The 18,734-nt window shown below is 34.9% G+C and overlaps 4 protein-coding genes across 4 annotated transcripts in view; 3 read left to right on the top strand and 1 right to left on the bottom strand.

The window, feature by feature from the left end:
* Window positions 1-1,632, top strand: part of LOC133324468 (cationic amino acid transporter 2) — a 102,147-nt gene extending 100,515 nt beyond the window's left edge. Inside the window, exons 13-14 of the mRNA XM_061533302.1 lie at window positions 588-648; window positions 1,490-1,632. Coding sequence (XP_061389286.1) covers window positions 588-648; window positions 1,490-1,632 — 204 coding nt within the window. The remainder of the gene's footprint in view (window positions 1-587; window positions 649-1,489) is intronic.
* A 695-nt stretch (window positions 1,633-2,327) lies between these two features.
* Window positions 2,328-6,099, top strand: LOC133324473 (AP-1 complex subunit beta-1). The gene is made up of 5 exons (XM_061533306.1): window positions 2,328-2,390; window positions 3,111-3,236; window positions 3,298-4,341; window positions 4,403-5,227; window positions 5,302-6,099. The coding sequence occupies exons 2-5, from the start codon at window positions 3,129-3,131 to the stop codon at window positions 6,088-6,090; spliced, it is 2,766 nt and encodes a 921-aa protein (XP_061389290.1). The 5' UTR covers window positions 2,328-2,390; window positions 3,111-3,128; the 3' UTR covers window positions 6,091-6,099.
* Window positions 6,100-8,409: 2,310 nt separating this feature from the next.
* Window positions 8,410-14,310, top strand: LOC133324470 (Golgi resident protein GCP60). The gene is made up of 5 exons (XM_061533303.1): window positions 8,410-8,494; window positions 8,656-9,083; window positions 12,244-12,451; window positions 12,500-12,717; window positions 13,890-14,310. Exons 1-5 carry the CDS (start codon window positions 8,413-8,415, stop codon window positions 14,307-14,309), a joined length of 1,356 nt encoding a protein of 451 aa, XP_061389287.1. The 5' UTR covers window positions 8,410-8,412; the 3' UTR covers window position 14,310.
* A 311-nt stretch (window positions 14,311-14,621) lies between these two features.
* LOC133324467 (probable tRNA N6-adenosine threonylcarbamoyltransferase, mitochondrial) lies at window positions 14,622-18,263 on the bottom strand. The gene is made up of 5 exons (XM_061533300.1): window positions 18,256-18,263; window positions 17,736-17,861; window positions 17,502-17,635; window positions 15,147-15,608; window positions 14,622-15,082 (listed from the first exon to the last, which is right to left on the bottom strand). Exons 1-5 carry the CDS (start codon window positions 18,261-18,263, stop codon window positions 14,622-14,624), a joined length of 1,191 nt encoding a protein of 396 aa, XP_061389284.1.
* Between the last annotated feature and the right edge of the window lie 471 nt (window positions 18,264-18,734).

Raw genomic sequence — 18,734 nt, 5'->3', positions numbered from 1 at the left:
TATACCATGAATAAATATTCGGAAGAAATTATACATATTGTGCATAAACCATTTTGATACAGCAAGAATTGAGTTCCTTTCATTTTAGTTCCTTTAAAATAGTATAATTCGGCTATGTTTAGACTAATAAATCCACTCGATCTCAAATGACAATTCCAGTGTATTATATTTGACGTATAAGCAATGGAATTGACATTTGAGATCGAGTGGATTTCGTAAATTTAAACGTACCTTTAGTTTGAACAAAAAATACAACTCTGTAGTGATGTCATATTATTAATAATTTATGTATGTTTCCAGTAAAGGGTTTTTTGGTTTTAAAATCCAAAATCGAGCACTCTTCATCACACTAACCTTTTTATGAAATCGTGCTTTACCAAATCCCTATGTGGCTGCTCTACATTCACGATAACCTTGCAAAGTCTCTAATTGAGGTTTTTAATCGAGGCCACAAAAAAAGTCGCAAAGTGTTTAATCACAACATTTGGTGCCAAATTGTTATCACCTCTTTAGGCGCGTTTAAATATTTTTTATTGAATTTATAATTACAAAAAATTATTTATTGCTCGCAAGTTTTATATTTTTAGCATCTGCTAATCAAACAGCTGATTAAATATCACCTGATGTTAATGGAAAATACATTACTGGGTAAATTTTTCTTATAAGAATTTGCATATACTCAGTAAGACAGCTGTTGCGTATAACAAAAACATCCAGCAACAATTTCTAAAAATTATTGAGTACAATTTCTTGAAAAGTTTCCAAGATGAAAATGCAAAAGTTCAATTACAATTACTTACCGCTGTGGTATAATTTTTCTTGAATCGTCCTATTGTAATCTCAAGATGGCTTGTTCTATCAAATCAAAATATATATTTTTTGATATAGCTTTGAATACCATGTCAACTAAATTCAATTTAAACGGCATGTACATTAGAACTTTTTACCGGGTTAACCTACTTTATGAGAATTTATTTGACATATATGCAAAGGAATTGACAATTGAAACCCACTGGGTTAATGAAATTCGGTTAAATGTAAACGTACTATTATATTGAAATAAATTCGAATTTAATTAAAATGAAAATGACTTTTTACCCATTCGTCAGGATGAAAAAAATGCATGGTATTTCCCATGGCACAAAGAATAGGTAGTCCATTTACAGCAGCTGATGTCTTGATTAACTGTCAAAGTGTGTAATTTATACTTGAATTCTATATGCAATGCTTCCAACCATGTAAAATATTATAAGGAAAAATTTGACAGATGGTCGAGACAAATACAAAGATTTTTGTTGTGATACATCACCTTATTATTGCATCATGGTATTTCCTATTCAATTTTGAGAAGAAATAATAACCTTGAAATGAAAATGACTTTTTATCCCATTCGCCAGGAAGTAGTTGCTTTTTTATGGATAAAAAAATGCATGGTATTTCCTATTCGATTTTGAAAAGAAATCATAACCTTTTCATTTATGTCCTTCAGATACCCAACAGCTGCAACATGTTTTGTCATTGGCCACCCAAGATTCGAATAATCCCGATTTACGTGATCGTGGTTTTATTTACTGGCTTCTATTGCCAACTTATCTCGCCATCACCAAGAAAGTGTTATTGGCTAATAAATAATTAATTTCGGAAAAAAATGATTTGTTGGAACCAACATTTTTAGATGTCATTTGGCATGATAAAGATATCATAATTTTATAAATAATTGAAGATAATGCATATTATGGCATCATAAGTTATAGTACGTTTACATTTATCCGGATTTAATAAACCCAGTGGGTTTCAATTGTAAATTTCATTCTATACATGTCAAATAAATATTCATTGAATATGTTAACCCAGTTAATGTTCTAATGTAAATACCGTTTTAATGTGTAAGTGTGCTGTTACTAGAAAGATATATAATGACAATGTCAATTTACACCTGAAATCGGGTTTTTACATTTAAAAAACCAACGAAATCAATTCAAATGAACAAAGTGCACAGCATAAAGCGGTGTACACACTATCATTTTTGACTGTCAACTCTTTTATCGATTACTGACTGTCCAACAACCATAAATATTTTTGTGGTTGCCTGATGAATGACAAACATGTGAGGCCACACTGTCAAGCAAGCAAAATTTGGGCAAGAGTGCCATTCAAAAATGCTAGTGTGTACACCGCATAACGGTTGAGCATGAGATTTCACAGAGCTGTGGTGTCAATTCACAGCGTATAGCACAACGCGTTATCATTTCATAGTGAATAGCACCACTGAACTGTATTGAATGAAGAACAAAAGTCGATCTAGTGATACCTACAACTAAATTGACGTGAAAAAATCTTTATTCGTCATCTAAACAAATTCAATTCATAAAATTCGTACTAATATTAAGGTAATTTCTACTAAAAATAAAAGAAAAATATAATATAAGGGATAAGGAATTGGAAAATATAAAAATTACAGTGGAAAATGACGAACTAATTGGTAAAAATGAATTTGTAATTTTTTGTGATAAGAACCCATCAGCCGAACAAGATGAGACATGTATACGCCCCGCAAACTACTTTTTCCATGGAAGTCTATGGGAAATGCATTGGTATTTCGCTTTTTAATTAACACAATTTGTTTGAATATATATCAAACGACGTTCAATAACCCCCCCGATGAAAAGATTTCGTTGGTCTTTGGATGATAAGGAATAAAAATATTTTTGCTGGGCTTGGAGAAAATTGATTGGTGTGAATATATAATGGCTTGCGGGGTATTGCTGTGTATGTGTGTGTATTATTGGGGTATATGAAACCTTTTTTTTCGTTTTGTCATAAAAATTAGAAATTTCTGTGCCTATACCTCTGAAAGTATATTGAATTTACTGCAGAGGACATTTAAATAGGGATATACACAAGGATTTTTTGGAAGCTGACAAAATTGTTCTAGATAGCTATGGAAAGGACATTTTTCAAAATCAAATATCGGTTAATTGTTTTATATAGGTTCCCATTTCTACATTGAAGTGGGTGCATTTTACAAAATTAGTTGCTCCTCGTCTCGATTTCTATTTCCTTATGTATTAATATTTTTTTACTAATTATTTCTTCTGTTTCCCCATTAGTAATACACCAGCATAAAGATGACCGACTCCAAATATTTTTCCACCACCAAAAAGGGTGAAATTTTCGAATTAAAATCTGAATTGAATAATGACAAAAAGGAAAAGAAAAAAGAAGCTGTCAAGAAGGTAAGTTCTAATATTTATATATTACGAATAATTCTAATATTGCTTTTTCATTCCAATCTAGGTCATTGCCAGTATGACCGTTGGCAAAGATGTCTCTGTCCTCTTCCCCGATGTTGTAAATTGTATGCAAACCGATAATTTAGAACTGAAAAAATTGGTCTACTTGTATCTGATGAATTATGCTAAATCTCAACCGGATGCTGCCATTATGGCTGTCAACACCTTCGTTAAGGATTGTGAAGATTCGAATCCATTGATACGTGCATTGGCTGTACGCACAATGGGTTGTATTCGTGTTGATAAAATTACCGAATATCTGTGTGAACCATTGCGTAAATGTTTGAAAGATGAAGATCCCTATGTACGCAAAACAGCCGCTGTGTGTGTTGCCAAGCTGTATGACATTTCCGCCTCAATGGTGGAGGATCAAGGATTTTTGGATCAATTGAAAGATCTGTTATCCGATTCGAATCCCATGGTTGTGGCAAACGCCGTGGCTGCCTTGAGTGAAATTAACGAATCCAGTCAATCGGGACAGCCGTTGGTGGAAATGAATTCGGCCACCATCAATAAATTGCTTACCGCTCTCAATGAATGTACCGAATGGGGTCAGGTGTTTATTTTGGATTCCTTGGCCAACTACAGTCCCAAGGATGAACGTGAAGCCCAATCCATATGTGAACGTATTACACCACGTTTGGCCCATGCCAATGCTGCTGTGGTCTTGAGTGCCGTTAAAGTTTTAATGAAACTCTTGGAAATGCTTTCAAATGATGGAGATTTTTGTGCCACCTTGACCAAGAAATTGGCACCACCATTGGTTACTCTGCTCTCATCGGAGCCAGAGGTACAATACGTAGCCTTGCGTAACATCAATTTAATTGTACAAAAACGTCCCGATATTTTGAAACATGAAATGAAAGTGTTCTTTGTGAAATACAACGATCCGATTTATGTGAAATTGGAGAAGCTGGATATTATGATTCGTTTGGCCAATCAAAGTAATATTGCTCAAGTACTGAGTGAACTTAAGGAATATGCCACCGAAGTTGATGTGGATTTTGTAAGGAAGGCGGTACGGGCCATTGGACGTTGTGCCATTAAGGTAGGATTTAAAACTCTTAAGATTTTATTTTTTTATTATCATTTTCCTATTTCTCTCCCAGGTTGAGGCCTCTGCCGAACGTTGTGTCTCCACTCTGCTGGAACTCATCCAAACCAAAGTCAACTATGTGGTCCAAGAGGCCATTGTTGTCATCAAGGACATTTTCCGTAAATATCCCAACAAGTATGAAAGCATCATCAGCACATTGTGTGAAAACTTGGACACTTTGGATGAACCCGAAGCCAGAGCATCCATGGTTTGGATTATTGGTGAATATGCCGAACGTATTGACAATGCCGATGAATTGTTGGATAGTTTCTTGGAAGGTTTCCAAGATGAAAATGCTCAAGTTCAGCTGCAATTACTTACCGCTGTGGTGAAGCTGTTCTTGAAACGTCCTTCAGATACACAAGAGCTCGTGCAACATGTTTTGTCATTGGCCACCCAAGATTCGGATAATCCTGATTTACGTGATCGTGGTTTTATTTACTGGCGTCTATTGTCAACTGATCCCGCTGCCGCCAAGGAAGTGGTATTGGCCGATAAGCCATTGATTTCGGAAGAAACTGATTTGTTGGAACCCACATTGTTGGATGAACTCATCTGTCACATTAGCTCCTTGGCTAGTGTTTATCACAAACCACCCACAGCCTTTGTTGAAGGTCGTGGGGCTGGTGTACGTAAATCATTACCCAACAGGGCTGCAGCTAGTGGTGAAGGTGGTGATGCCGGTGCAGCAGGAGCTGGTGGAGAGGCCATGGTTATACCCAATCAAGAATCGCTTATTGGTGATTTACTCTCCATGGACATAAATGCACCATCTATGCCAGCAGCTGCACCCACAGGCATGGGTGTTGATTTATTGGGTGGTGGTTTGGATATTTTGGTAAGTTTTTTTCAGTGGAAAATTTGAAACCAAAGCCATTTATTTCAATTTCATTTTTTTGTTTTGTCTTGCAGCTCGGTGGTCCCCCTGCTGAAACCGCATCGGCCGGTGCCAGCAGCCTTTTGGGTGACATATTTGGCCTTGGTGGCGCCGCCTTAAATGTGGGTGTACAAATTCCCAAAATTGTTTGGTTACCAGCGGAAAAGGGCAAAGGTTTGGAAATCCAAGGTTCATTCTCTCGACGCAATGGTGAAATTTTCATGGACATGAAATTCACCAACAAAGCCATGCAACCCATGAGCGGTTTTGCCATACAATTGAACAAGAACAGTTTTGGTTTGGTACCCGCCCAGCCTCTACAAGTTGCCCCCTTACCTCCCAATCAATCGACCGAAGTAACCCTAAATTTGGGTACCCAAGGTCCAGTACAGCGCATGGAACCCCTGAACAATTTACAGGTGGCTGTTAAAAACAATATCGACATTTTCTATTTTGCCTGTTTGATTCATGGCAATGTCCTATTCGCCGAAGATGGTCAGCTGGACAAGCGTGTGTTCCTCAACACCTGGAAAGAAATACCCGCCGCCAATGAAGTTCAATATTCATTGAGTGGTGTTATTGGCACCACCGACGGCATTGCCTCGAAAATGACCACCAATAATGTTTTCACCATTGCCAAGCGTAACGTTGAGGGTCAAGATATGCTCTATCAGTCATTGAAGCTGACCAACAATATTTGGGTATTGCTCGAACTGAAATTACAACCCGGTAATCCTGATGCCACATTGAGCTTAAAATCACGTTCCGTGGAAGTGGCACCAATGATATTTGCTGCCTATGAAGCTATCATACGTTCCCCTTAAATTTATTAAGAACAAAAAAAGAAGTAATTTATAGCGAATAATAACATGAACTCCAAAACGATTTTGGTTAATAAGTTTGTAAGCAAAACCCCCTTTACACTTTCCCTCAAGCACAAATCCAAGCTTTAAAAAAAAGTATTTTGTTTTTTTTTTTCTTTTTGTCCTCTTCATAAAATGATTTCAAATACAAAACGTATTATTTTCTATTTAAACAAACAAAAATTAATTCGAAATTATACTTTTATTTTAAGTTGAAATTTTAATAGAGAAGTTAACATTCCTTCTTGCTGTTCAAATGGTCGCAAATGGCTGAACCGAAATGATGCAATAAAAAAATTATTTAGCCCACGGGAGTATTTGTTCTGAAAGCAAAAAAATACATAATAATATAATCACCTCCCCCCAAAATAAATATGAAATACATTCTTGTGTTAACCCAAAACTAGATGTTTTGTGTTACCATAATCTAATAATAATAAAATGTTATTCAAAACCTATATAATTATATGCATAATTATTAATAAATATTTAATCAAAGTTAAAATTGTTCGAGTTTGTGTTTGTAAAGGGCAAGCTATTTGAAAAATCTCATGGAAATGTTTTTTTTTTCAAACCTATAACTAAAAAATTCAGAAACCATGCCATTACTAGGAATGTATCACCGCCTGTGCAAATCTATTAATAAGGACATCCAGCAAGATCTATTATTATCGGAAGAAAATATCAATAGAAATCGGAAAACAGCTGTTTTTTCTCAAGTCTAATGTCAAAAATTTCTACTTTGTTTACGTTTTCATAATGGAAGTCAATTCATAATAATGCATTTTGACAGCAAACTTGAGAGGTATCGATAATCAGCTGGTCTCCCTTGGTGACCTTATTTATAGGCCATGACATCCAGCAAGCGAAAGTCAGCTGTTTTTTCTCAAGTCAGAGGCCTATAAATAAGGTCGATCAGGGAGACCAGCTGTTTCTCAATTTTGCTGTCAAATTCCATCATTGTGAATTGACTTCCATTATGAAGACGTAAACAAAGTCTAATTTGTTTGACATTAGACTTGAGAAAAAACAGCTGTAGAAGAATTTTACCAGGGATAGAAGAATGTAGAAGAATTGTACCAGGGCCCATTAAACAGGTCAACAGAAAACAGTAGAAAATAGAAACAGCTGCTATTTCTTAAGTCACAATTCAGATTAAAACAGCATATACATTAGAACTTTTTACCGGGTTAACCTACTTTATGAGAATTTATTTGACATATATGCAAAGGAATTGACAATTGAAACCCACTGGGTTAACGAAATCCGGTTAAATGTAAACGTACTATAAAGTACATATTTTGTGTATGTGTGTGTATTATAAAAATAAAGTAATTACTTTGTTAACGATGAAACAAACATTTCGCGGTATTCTCTTCTGAAATATGGCAACAGTTAATTTAATTTTATATTTGACAGAAGAAGCCACATCCTACAGGGTTGTTTTTTTTTTTCATTCGCCTCAAGTTATCCTAATTTGTATTATTTTACAAGGGGTATACGTATCCGCCATCGATTACAACAAAAAACGTTGCAGAGAATATATATTTAAAACAATTACTTACTTTCTAAATCTGTTTATACAACTTACTTATAGTATATTTACAATGTCCCGGATTTCGTTAACCCAGTGGGCTTCAATTGTCAATTCCATTGTATATATGTCAAATAAATCCTCATAAAGTATGTTAACCAGGAAAAAAATGTTCTAATGTATATGAAGTTTTAAGCTTAACAGCTGTTTAGCTGCTGATATTCCTGTGTGACTTTATTAATAGACCTTGAAATTGACATTTGAGATCGAGTGGGTTTCATAGATTAAGAGCGCGTTTAGACTACTAAACCCATTCGATCTCAAACGTTAATTTCAATTGCAATAAATATAATTTATTATTTTTGCAATATATTTGTTTGTTTTTTCCTTCGCCAAATGAAAACTAATACGGCGTTTACATTAGAACTTTTTACCGGGTTAACCTACTCTATGAAGATTTATTTGACGTATATACAATGAAATTGATAATTTAAACCCACTAGGTTAACGAAATCCGGTAAAATGTAAACGCCGTATTCCAGGACAATTAAATGATAATTTACCATAAAAAACATTCTGTGTAATTACGCCCTAATATTTTTAAAGCCACATAATATACGGTCTACAAATCCCTAAAGCTTAGCCTCCAGAGCTCACAAGATCGTTAATTGTATCAACTAAGGAAAAAAAGCAGGCCAACAAGGAAAACAGCGACTGTTCTAAACGAATTTAAATAAAACACATAAAATATGGATAAAAATGTAGATGAATTGGAAAAATGGGGTTTCCCATTGGTGGAGCTATATCGAATGGCTTTGCAATTTTACAAACGTAAGTAAAACAACACATACTTTTGGTTTTATCTCAACTTTTATGCTGACTGTCTGTTCTTCGTTTATGTTTTGTTTTCATTTCTTTTTGCCAACTGTGCCCCCCTCACACCACCTGCCACAACAACACCAACCAACAATCAACTCTATACACACATATAGAAAACTCTGGAAAGGCTTTGCATCTCTCCTATGAGGATAATCTAAAGTTGATTGCATTTAAACAACAACAACAATGTGGTCCCTTCGATCCCAAGACAGCACCCGAATTGGGTGTACTCGATGTCATTGGCAAAGATCGTCGTATGCATTGGCAAATGTTGGGTGATATTAGCCGTGAACAGGCCATGGAAGGTTTTATTGATTTGCTGGATACAATGTGTAGTGCATTCCGGCCATATGTGGAAGCGGTACGAAAAAATCGTGATGAAACGTTGAAAGAAGAATTGAAACGTATGGAAAAGGAGAAACAAGAAAAGGAACGTAAAGAACGGGAGCAGCAAGAATTACTGGAAGAGGGTTATAAGGAGGAAATGCAACGTAGACAACTGCAGGATGCACTGAATAAACAAACATATCAACAGTTTAAGGTATGTATGGTGGCGATAGGGTGTATGTGTGTGTATGTGCAATGAGTATACGTGTCCATCCAGTTATTGAAAAAAAAATAAATAAAATAAACAGGGGGATAGAGTGGGATAGGTGAATCTTAATTGTATGTATGTACATATGTGTTTAATTATGATTTGTTTACCTTAGATTTTGAGTGTGTTTGTGTGTGTGTTTTTTTTTACCTTGAATTGGGTCAATTAAAGTTGACACACCAAAGGACATTTGACATTAATTATTTATAGGTAACCCGGTTTTTTTGGTATTGTAGACAAGTGTGGTTTGTTGTGGTTGTATTGTGTTAGGGGTTTTGATTTTTGTTAAATACAGTAGTTAGTAAAAGTATGTATAGGTACATTTAAATTCCATATAGGAGATCGAGATATGAGGGTGTTTTGAGAAATTAGACAGGACTTAAGGGCAAGTATTTAAGGATAAATGTTAGAGGCGGGGAAATTGCATTTGGGGATATACTACATATACTACAATGGTACCTTTGTAAAAAAGTACTTTTTAGTATATTTCATTGTGCAAGGGTGTGCATTTTTGAACTTCATAATGCAAAACGTGCCTCATAGGATTATTTTTAACTCAGAGAGTACATTTTAGTATGCCTTATACGTTTGGTGTAGCCTATTCTATTAAAATTAATTTTAGTACATTTTATTTCGTACAGTATATTGCAGAAATCGTATTTTTTAGTATTTTTTTGTGAACGACATTTTTAGTACAATTCAAAATGTGTTTTAGTACACATCAAATGGTATTTTAGTACACTTTATAATACAAAGAGTAACTTGGGCTATGAAAAGGCATATTTTATGTTATACGCAGTACTTTTTTGTATATTTTATTATAGAAACTCTAACTTTTTTGGTACATTTTGTTACCTAAATCTCATTTTTAGAACATTTTATAATATAAATTTTATACCGATGGTAATATACTTTATTATACAAAGGGTACATTTTTATCCCAACGTTCCAACGCTGCCGACAGATGGGGCGACTTTCCTTCTTTAAAATCGTATTGTTTGGTACAATGTTTTATAAAATTTTGACTTTTTAGTAAACTTTGTAATATCAGTTGTACTTTTTTGGTAAAGTTTATTATACAGTCTGCACTTTTTAGTACATTTTGTTACATAAATCTTATATCTTAGAATACTCTTAAAGTTTAAAGTGTATTTTAGTACAACTTATTATACGGAAGGGGGTGGGTTACATACTTAATTATACAAAAGGGTAGTTATTGTCAGAACGTTCCTAAGCCACATTTTCGCACCCCTGCCGACAGATGGGTCGACTTCCCCTATCGTAGTTCACTTTTTTTTACAATTCTTACTTTTTAGTACTATACATAATACAATTTATATTCTTTTTTAGTACAAACCGCTCTTTTTTATGTAATATTAATTATACAAAATATACCTTTTTAGTACATTTTGCTATATAAATCTCATTTTAGTACACTGTTGTATTACACAATACGTACTTTTTTGTACACAATATTACACAAGGCCAACTCTTTAGTACTCCATATTACAATGTGAAATTTTTATTACAATGAATTATTACAATGTGAAATTTTTTTATACTTCAATACCTATAGGATACCTTTTTAGTACTCTTTCTGATTAAGAAATACGCTGCTTTAAACATTTTTAGTACAATTTGTTAGGAAAATGTTTACCTTTTTTTTGTAAAACGTACACTTTTTTACTCAAATATTATTTTTAGTACACTATACAACAACGTATTAAACAAAACGTACTTTCTAAAAGGCCTAACTACATTAATTTTTAGTACAATTATGAAGTTTAGTGCATTAAAATGCAGAGCCCATTTTAATACGTTGTACTACACAAATCCTATTTTTAGTACACCCTATTATACATAGCGTACTTTTTTGTACACTTCAATAGATAAAAAGTACCCTTTCTCAATGAGAAATGCACGTGGGTAATTTTTAGTACAATTAGCAATTTTAGTACTTAGTTTCAATCCACTGTACTGCAAAAATCCTACATTTTAGAACATCCTATTATACAAAATGTATTTTTTATATACTTCCATACCTAAATGGGTACCTATTTAGTACTCATTCTTAATGTAAATAGGTAATTTTTAGTACAATTAGTAAGTTTAGTACTCTTTATAAAACAAACCGTCTATTTTAATATTTTTTTAGTACAACCTAATCCTTTTCAGTACACCCTATTATACAAAGTATATTTTTTGTATACTTTAATACATAAAGGTGTACTTTTTAGTACACTTAATGAAGTATGCACTTTTTAGAACACCTGTTATGGTAGTGAATAATTTTTAGTACAATTTCTCATTGGGGAAAATTGTACTTTTGGAAAAAAGGAAATGCACGATTACTTTTTGACACAATTGTATTCGGTCTTCATTCATCTACATACATATGGGAATGGGTAATTTTTAGTACAATTTCTCATTGGGAAAATCGTACTTTTTGGGAAAAAGAAAAGGCTTTATATTTTTTTGCCTTCTCGAAAATGTACGAGTACTTTTTTACACAAATGTATTCTGCGGTCGGGCACGCTTCTTTCTACACACACATTTGGATGGAAACCCCTTTAACAAGACAGTGATAACATTGAAAGGAAGTCGATATCAAATCGAGGTCACACAATTTTAAATACAATTGCCTGATAAGTTGGAAGTTGAACGAAAAAAGACGAGAAAATAAATAAAAAATTTGCATAATAACCATTTCAGTGGGAAGTCGAAAATATCGCCACATAATGGATATTACCTTAAGCCGGAGTAGGCCATTATCCAATAATTTTTCTCTAACATTAAAGAATGTAGACCGATACCTCTACTTATTGCCGCGTGCCAAAGACCTGACGAAAATGTTGAAATTTTTAGGATGGATTAAAAAAAATTCAATGCCTAGCCCAAGGCGTTTATTTGAAAATATTTTTTCAATGCCTTAGCCCATGGTGTGGATTTTTAAATGACCTGAAAAAATTTTTGAATTTTTTTTTAGATTTTTTTAAAAAATTTTTTCAATGTCTAGCCCAAGGCGTGGATTTTTTAAAAATACTTTTTTATTAGGATTTCCATTAGAAAAAATTTTAAATAATTTTTTTTCCTTTGCCTTTTTCAGACCTATGCTGAAAAACAATTTCCCGGTAATCCCGAACAACAGGCGGTACTAATACATCAACTGCAACAGGAACACTATCATCAGTATATGCAACAGCTACATATGCAAAATCACAATGTGGCTGGGGAAACGATGACTGCAACAATGACAACAACCCACAATAATAACAACAGTTCCATGACAACAGTTCCACATGATATTGGCAATGGTGGTGGTTTGGTACACACATCCGATGATGCCTTAAATAAAGATTTAGCCAAATTGTCAATCGATGATACTCAGCAACAGCAGCAGCATCAACTGCACGATGAAAATTTACAACAGTTGCAAAATCACAACAGCGATGATGATGATTATGTCTTGATACAACCGGCTAAAATATGGACCCGACCAGATATTGAAGAATTTAAGGCTGAAGTCTCGGCTGGAGATGGGGATGGTGTTATCACAATTGGTCATGGTGATACGGTTACTGTAAGTCGCAATCTTTTGGCTTTTATTGTTTATATCACTTTCTGAGTCGATTTATGAATGTCCGTCTGTGCAGGTTTAATTGTAAACAAAGTGCATATTGGATTTTTGATCCGAATAAAATGAAATTTGGCACAGATCACTTATTTCACTGAAGGACAAATCCTATTGAAATTGGAGAAAATCGGTTCAGATTTCGATATAGCTCCCATATACTTTTTCGTACGATTTTCTGTTATTAATGGGGCACCAAAGCCCCTATATATCTTTCATTTTGCACGAAATTTGGCACAACGTACTGAATTTGGTCTCGAATGATGTGTGCTAAGCTTCGTTAAAATCCGTTCAGATTTAGATATAGCTCCCATATATATTTTCGTTCGATTTTATGTAAGTGGAGCACCAAAGCCCCTATATAGGTTTCGATTTGCACGAAATTTGGCACACCATATTGAAATGTATGATGTGTGTTAAGTTTCGGAAAAATCAATTCAGATTTAGATGTAGCTCTCATATTTTCGTCCGATTTTATGTTAATGGAGCACCAAAACCCCTATATATCTTTCGATTTGCACAAAATTTGGCACAGCGTACTGAATTAGGTCTAGAATGATGTGTGCTAAGCTTCGTGAAAATCCGTTCAGATCTAGATATATCTCCCATATATATTTTTTCGAAATTTCTTTCCATTTGCGATTTATGTAAGTGGGGCCCAAAGCCCTCTATATATTTTCGGTTTCGATTTGCACAAAATTTGGCATATCGTACTGAATTAGGTCTAGAATGATGTGTGTAAAGTTTCGTGAAAATCGGTTCGGATTTCGATATAACTTCCATATATATTTTCGTCCGATTTTATGTTAATGGAGCACCAATGCCCCAAAATTTCTTTCGATTTGCACGAAATTTGACAAAGCGTACTGAATTAGGTGTAGAATGATGTGCGTTAAGTTTCATGAAAATCGATTCGGATTTCGATATAGCTCTCATATATATTTTCGTCCGAAATTTCATTTGATATGCACGAAATTTGGTATATAGTACTGAATTAGGTCTAGAATAATGTGTGTAAAGTTTCGTGAAAATCGGTTCAGATTTAGATATATCCCCCATATTTATTTTTATCCGATTTTTTGTTAATGGAGAATTTTTATTTAAATTTTGTTTTTCTATAGGTACGCGTTCCAACCAACCTCAATGGCAAATCAATATTTTGGGAATTTGCCACAGATAATTATGACATTGGCTTTGGCATCTATTTCGAATGGAGTAAACCGGTAAGCCAAGAGGTTACGGTGCATGTCAGCGACAGTGATGATGATGATGAATTTCTCGATGAAGATTATCTCTCCACCAATGAGGATTTGGAATATGGTTCAGTGGCAAATGAACGCAGTAATTTGGCCAATACAAGTAGTTCGATAAAACCACCCATATCCATAATTGTACCCATTTATCGTCGTGAATGTTTTAATGAGGTCTATGTGGGCTCCCATAGCTATCCGGGAGAGGGTGTTTATTTGTTGAAATTTGATAACAGCTATAGTATATGGCGTTCAAAAACTTTATACTATCGGGTGTATTATGAACGTTGAGGGGAGGGAACCGGAGCGGCGGGCGGAGTTTTCTATTAGTTGTTAAGTCTAGAGACATCCCATTTTATGTTTTATTAGTAATGCAAAATTCCTTTTGCAGCATAGTTCCAATATTATTATTATCATTATTATATTATTATTAAATAATATTTATTATTATATTTTATAAAAATAACAAAAATCGAGAAAAAACGGAAATCTACACTGTTCCATTCATGTTTGTGGTATAACAATAAACAACATGTTTTTAATGTCTGTCCTCATAAATGAAAACAAAAAGAAAAAATAAAAACAAATTCTAAAAAAATCCAATTATCTTTCTTCCTCCCCTTTCCGCAATGGCGCCTTTATCCATTTACATTTAATATCCGCGGCCACAACTTCTTGCAGCAACGAAGTACCCAATCCCGCCTTGCCTTGTATATCCACATTATAATAATCATATCTTAAACACCGCTCTTTGTCATGCATTATTTGTTCTATGGCATTCCAGGCTATCATTACACCATTATCGGAACAATATTTTTTCGATGGTCGATATGTTTTGCAATCGTATTGTTCAGCTAAATGGCTAATATCCTGAAAAATGGTATCATTGTTGGCCACACCTCCGGAAACCACCAACGATCGCGGCGAATCCGTTGCAAACAATTTACGTTCTAGGCAAAATTCCAAAGCCCTTTGGGTACGATTCATTAGATGGCGGGATATGGCATTTAACAAACCCGCACAAAAGTCAGCATAATTGCTTATCACCGAGTCGGGGGTACAGCCTACAAAAGTACATACACCAAGTAAATTTTCCAATTATCCTTAAAAAATCAATACCCCACTTACCCTCAATCCTCTCCTGCCGTTTAATGGCCCGAAATGAATTATTTTTAATGCCAGCAAAACTAAAATTACAATCCCGCATTCGTGCCAAGGGTAAAGGAAATTCAAATGCCCGAGGATTTTCTGCCAATTTAGCGGCATGCTCCACAATTTGTCCACCATTCCAATTACGATACGCGGGATTAATATACAACCTCAAACGTCGGGCAATTTTATCAAATGCCTCGCCGGGTGCATCATCGAGTGTTTCGCCCAGCAGTAGAAACTCTTCTGGCCCCTTAATAAAACACAATTGTGAATGACCACCACTGATGAGTAGACATAAAAACGGATAAGGTATGGGGTGTTCCATGCGTGCCTGCAGGGCATGTGCTTTCATATGATGTACCGGTACCAGAGGTTTGTTATACGTTCGGGCTATATAGCGGGCAAAACGCAAACCCACCATAAGACTTAGAGGTAAACCTGAAAAAAAAAAACAGGAGAGTTGATAAAATTCGGAAAACAATCTATAAAAATTTTTGGTACAGTCTGAGAAGGACCTCTATAGAGAGAAAAAATCTCAATGAAGATGTCTTTTATAAATATAAGGCGGCTCAAAGAGGTATTTTTATTATAGAAGACCCATTAAAGCGGTCTTCTATAGGTATAAGACCTTCAAAGGGGTCTTCTATAGGTAAAATATCATTGAAGGGGTCTCCTATAAATAGAATAGATCTGAAAGGTACTCAAAATAAAATAACTACTCTTCACAGGTCTTTTATAAAGTGAAGGTTATTTAAAGAGGCATCCAATAAATAAAAGAGCCTTCAAATGGGTCTCCTATAAATATAATACCCCTTGAATGGGTCTTCTATAACATGACTTCTAATAATAGAAGATCTATTAAAGAGATCTTCTAACTATAGAAGACCTATTGAAGAGGTCCTCTAATTATAGAAGACCTATTAAAGAGGTCTACTAAGGATAGAAGACCTTTTAAAGAGGTCTACTAAGGAAAGAAAATCTATTAAAGAGGTCTTCCCTAGACAAAAAAAAAATCTTGAAGAGGTCTTCTATAGATAGGAGGCCCATTGAAGGTGCTCTATAAATAGAAGACCACTTGAAAAGATCTTCTATACCTTGAAGAGGTCTTCTATAGCTTGAAGACACCATGAAGAGGCCTTCTATAGATAGGACACCGCTTGAGGAGGTCTTCCATAGATAGAAGAGCACTTTATGAGGTCTTTTATAGACATAATTCTATTTGAAGATGTCATCCATAGCTTGAAGACACCTTGAAAATGTCTACTATAGGTAGAAGAACCTTGAACAGGTCTTCTATATATAGAAGACGGCTTGAAGAGGTATTCAATAGATAGGAACCCTCTTGAAGAGGCTTTCTCTAGGTAGAAGGCCCTGAAAGACGTCTTCTGTAGATAGAAGAACCCTAGAAGTGGTATTCTCTAGATGGAAGACCCCTAGAAGGGGTCTTCTCTAGATAGAAGATCCTGAAAGAGGTTTTCTATAGCTTGAAGACTCCTTGAAGAAGCCTTGTAAAGATAGAAACCCCCTTGATAGATAGAAAACCCTATTATAAATTATGAAGACCTTTTGAAGAGGTATTCTAAAGATAGGTCATCCCTTGAAGAGGTCTTCTATAGATAGGCCATCCCTTGAAGAGGTCTTCCATAGATAGGCCACCCCTTGAAATGTCTTGAATACATAGAAGGTCCCTTAAAGAGGCCTTCTTTAGAGAGAAGGTCCTCTGAAGAGGTCTTCTACAGCTAGAAGACCATTTGAAGATATCTTCTATACATAGAAGACCCATTGAAAGGTAGTCTATAGATAGGCGGCCCCTGGAAGAGGTATTCTATAGATGGAAGACCCTTGAAGATGTCTTCTATAATCTCCCTCTTACTATTCTGGCCAGATAGTTTTTAAAATACTGCATCCAGGTTCAGTTGACCATCTGTTGCCGACTACCTCGCAGTAGCTCAAACTGATTTTGTCAATAAAGTAGCCAATTCGAGATTGTACAGATCCCACAATCGACGACTATGAACCCCCTCGAGCAAGCTCATCGACTATCTCATTCCGTTTTATGTTGACCCTTGTGGTGTGCCTATGTTGTCAGATTTCCTCATGGCACTCTCTACAATGGACAAATTGATAATTGTACTTTCCAGCATTCTAACAATCGAATCGGTTAGGAGGGAGGGGATGCCTAAAGTATCGAGAGCAGAATGGATAGCCTCCAGCTTCACATTGTTGAAGGCTCCTTCGATGTCAATTGGTCTCCTATAGTTCGACGACTCCTTGGAAAGATCCTTTTCTCTACCCATTCATTTTTCCATGAATTTTGCGGATCATTTTTACCTGGTCTTGTGGTCACAGCAATGGCATCAATTTCTTCCGGTTTAACTTTTGCCTCTTCCAAACAACGTTCATAAACATCAGCTATTTTCGATCTATGTAAATCTTGGGCACGTGGTGGAATAATGCCGCCATATCTAGATAAACGAGGATAAAGTATTTAATAACGGAAATTTTTTCTTTTAAAATTATTTCAAATATTAACGGTAAATTTAAAAACTCAAATCTCTGTGTTACCTTATGTGAAAACTTTGCTGAGAATTCATAACATTAGCCAACACAGTATTGTTTTCATGTTCTCGGCGAATTATAGCAATACCGGTATCATCACAAGATGTTTCAATACCCATTACGGTTAAATTTCTTTTTACAATTATTGGTAGCCATTGTAGGGTATTATTTAATTTAATTGTTTGCCGATTTAATAACATTTTTCATAGAAAAATTTGGTTTTTTTCGCACACAACTCAACTGTAACACTGGCAATAGAAAAATTCTTATTAAAACAGCTGATTGGTGGACAGCTGTGTGCTGTTCTGTACTATGAATTAGTGAATACGTAACGTAACGGGTGTTGGACTGTTAAATGTCATGATAAATTGAGAAAGTAGCTGTTACTGAAGACGTAACGTAGGAAATGTGTTGTAATCGTATATTGCTTGAACAGAATATAATGGGAATATATTTTATATTAAATTTCCAAATGTTTAAATTGTATAAAATGAAAAAAAAAAAACAATCAGAAAATTTGACGTACGTGAACATTTTGAGGACCATATCTTAGGCAGTGAATTAAAAAACAATATATTTTAATATATGTCAAATAAATCCTCATAAAGTAGGTTAACCCGGAAAAAAGTTCTAATGTGTATGCCGTTTTAAGGATAGAGGAAATTTTTGCATTAATAAGGGGTCGATGGATTAAGTAGAGGTGTACTTCTGAGCGATACAAATATAAGGAGCGATGCTGATGGTTTTACAGTGATTATTTTGACCAAGAGTGTTCCATTACCAATCGCCTGCCACCATACATGACATCCATAACATGGTATGGGGAGGAGAATTGTACCGAGGTTTTTAGCTCGAGAGCGATGTTTCAAGTCACTTCAACTACGTTTCCTAGAGAAGAATATCATTTCTGTCTTCAGAGGTTTATTTTCCCAATACCATTTGTTTGGGTCCAGTTCGACAGTTGGATATAATAGGCAGATATTTTTCACCACATTCCACTATTTA

The sequence above is a fragment of the Musca vetustissima genome, unplaced genomic scaffold, assembly GCF_032173495.1.
Source record: "Musca vetustissima isolate MV318-11 ecotype Yass unplaced genomic scaffold, APGP_CSIRO_Mvet_v1 utg17733, whole genome shotgun sequence".
In the NCBI taxonomy this organism is placed as follows: Eukaryota; Metazoa; Arthropoda; class Insecta; order Diptera; family Muscidae; genus Musca; species Musca vetustissima.
The sequence above is the reverse complement of the archived record's forward strand: the minus strand, read 5'-3'. Positions and strand labels throughout refer to the sequence as shown.

What these genes read in the sequence shown, in the direction of transcription:
- LOC133324467 (XM_061533300.1), bottom strand. An exon ending in CAGCAAAGTTTTCACATAAG is followed by an intron (nt 17,636 to 17,735) that starts GTAACACAGAGA and finishes TCGTTTATCTAG; the next exon opens with ATATGGCGGCATTATTCCAC. An exon ending in TGCTGTGACCACAAGACCAG is followed by an intron (nt 15,609 to 17,501) that starts GTAAAAATGATC and finishes TTTTTTTTTCAG; the next exon opens with GTTTACCTCTAAGTCTTATG.
- LOC133324470 (XM_061533303.1), top strand. Translation starts at nt 8,413, where the DNA reads ATGGATAAAAATGTAGATGAATTGGAAAAATGGGGTTTCCCATTGGTG. An exon ending in GGCTTTGCAATTTTACAAAC is followed by an intron (nt 8,495 to 8,655) that starts GTAAGTAAAACA and finishes ACACACATATAG; the next exon opens with AAAACTCTGGAAAGGCTTTG. An exon ending in AAACATATCAACAGTTTAAG is followed by an intron (nt 9,084 to 12,243) that starts GTATGTATGGTG and finishes TGCCTTTTTCAG; the next exon opens with ACCTATGCTGAAAAACAATT.
- LOC133324473 (XM_061533306.1), top strand. Translation starts at nt 3,129, where the DNA reads ATGACCGACTCCAAATATTTTTCCACCACCAAAAAGGGTGAAATTTTC. An exon ending in TTGGACGTTGTGCCATTAAG is followed by an intron (nt 4,342 to 4,402) that starts GTAGGATTTAAA and finishes TTTCTCTCCCAG; the next exon opens with GTTGAGGCCTCTGCCGAACG. An exon ending in GTGGTGGTTTGGATATTTTG is followed by an intron (nt 5,228 to 5,301) that starts GTAAGTTTTTTT and finishes TTTGTCTTGCAG; the next exon opens with CTCGGTGGTCCCCCTGCTGA.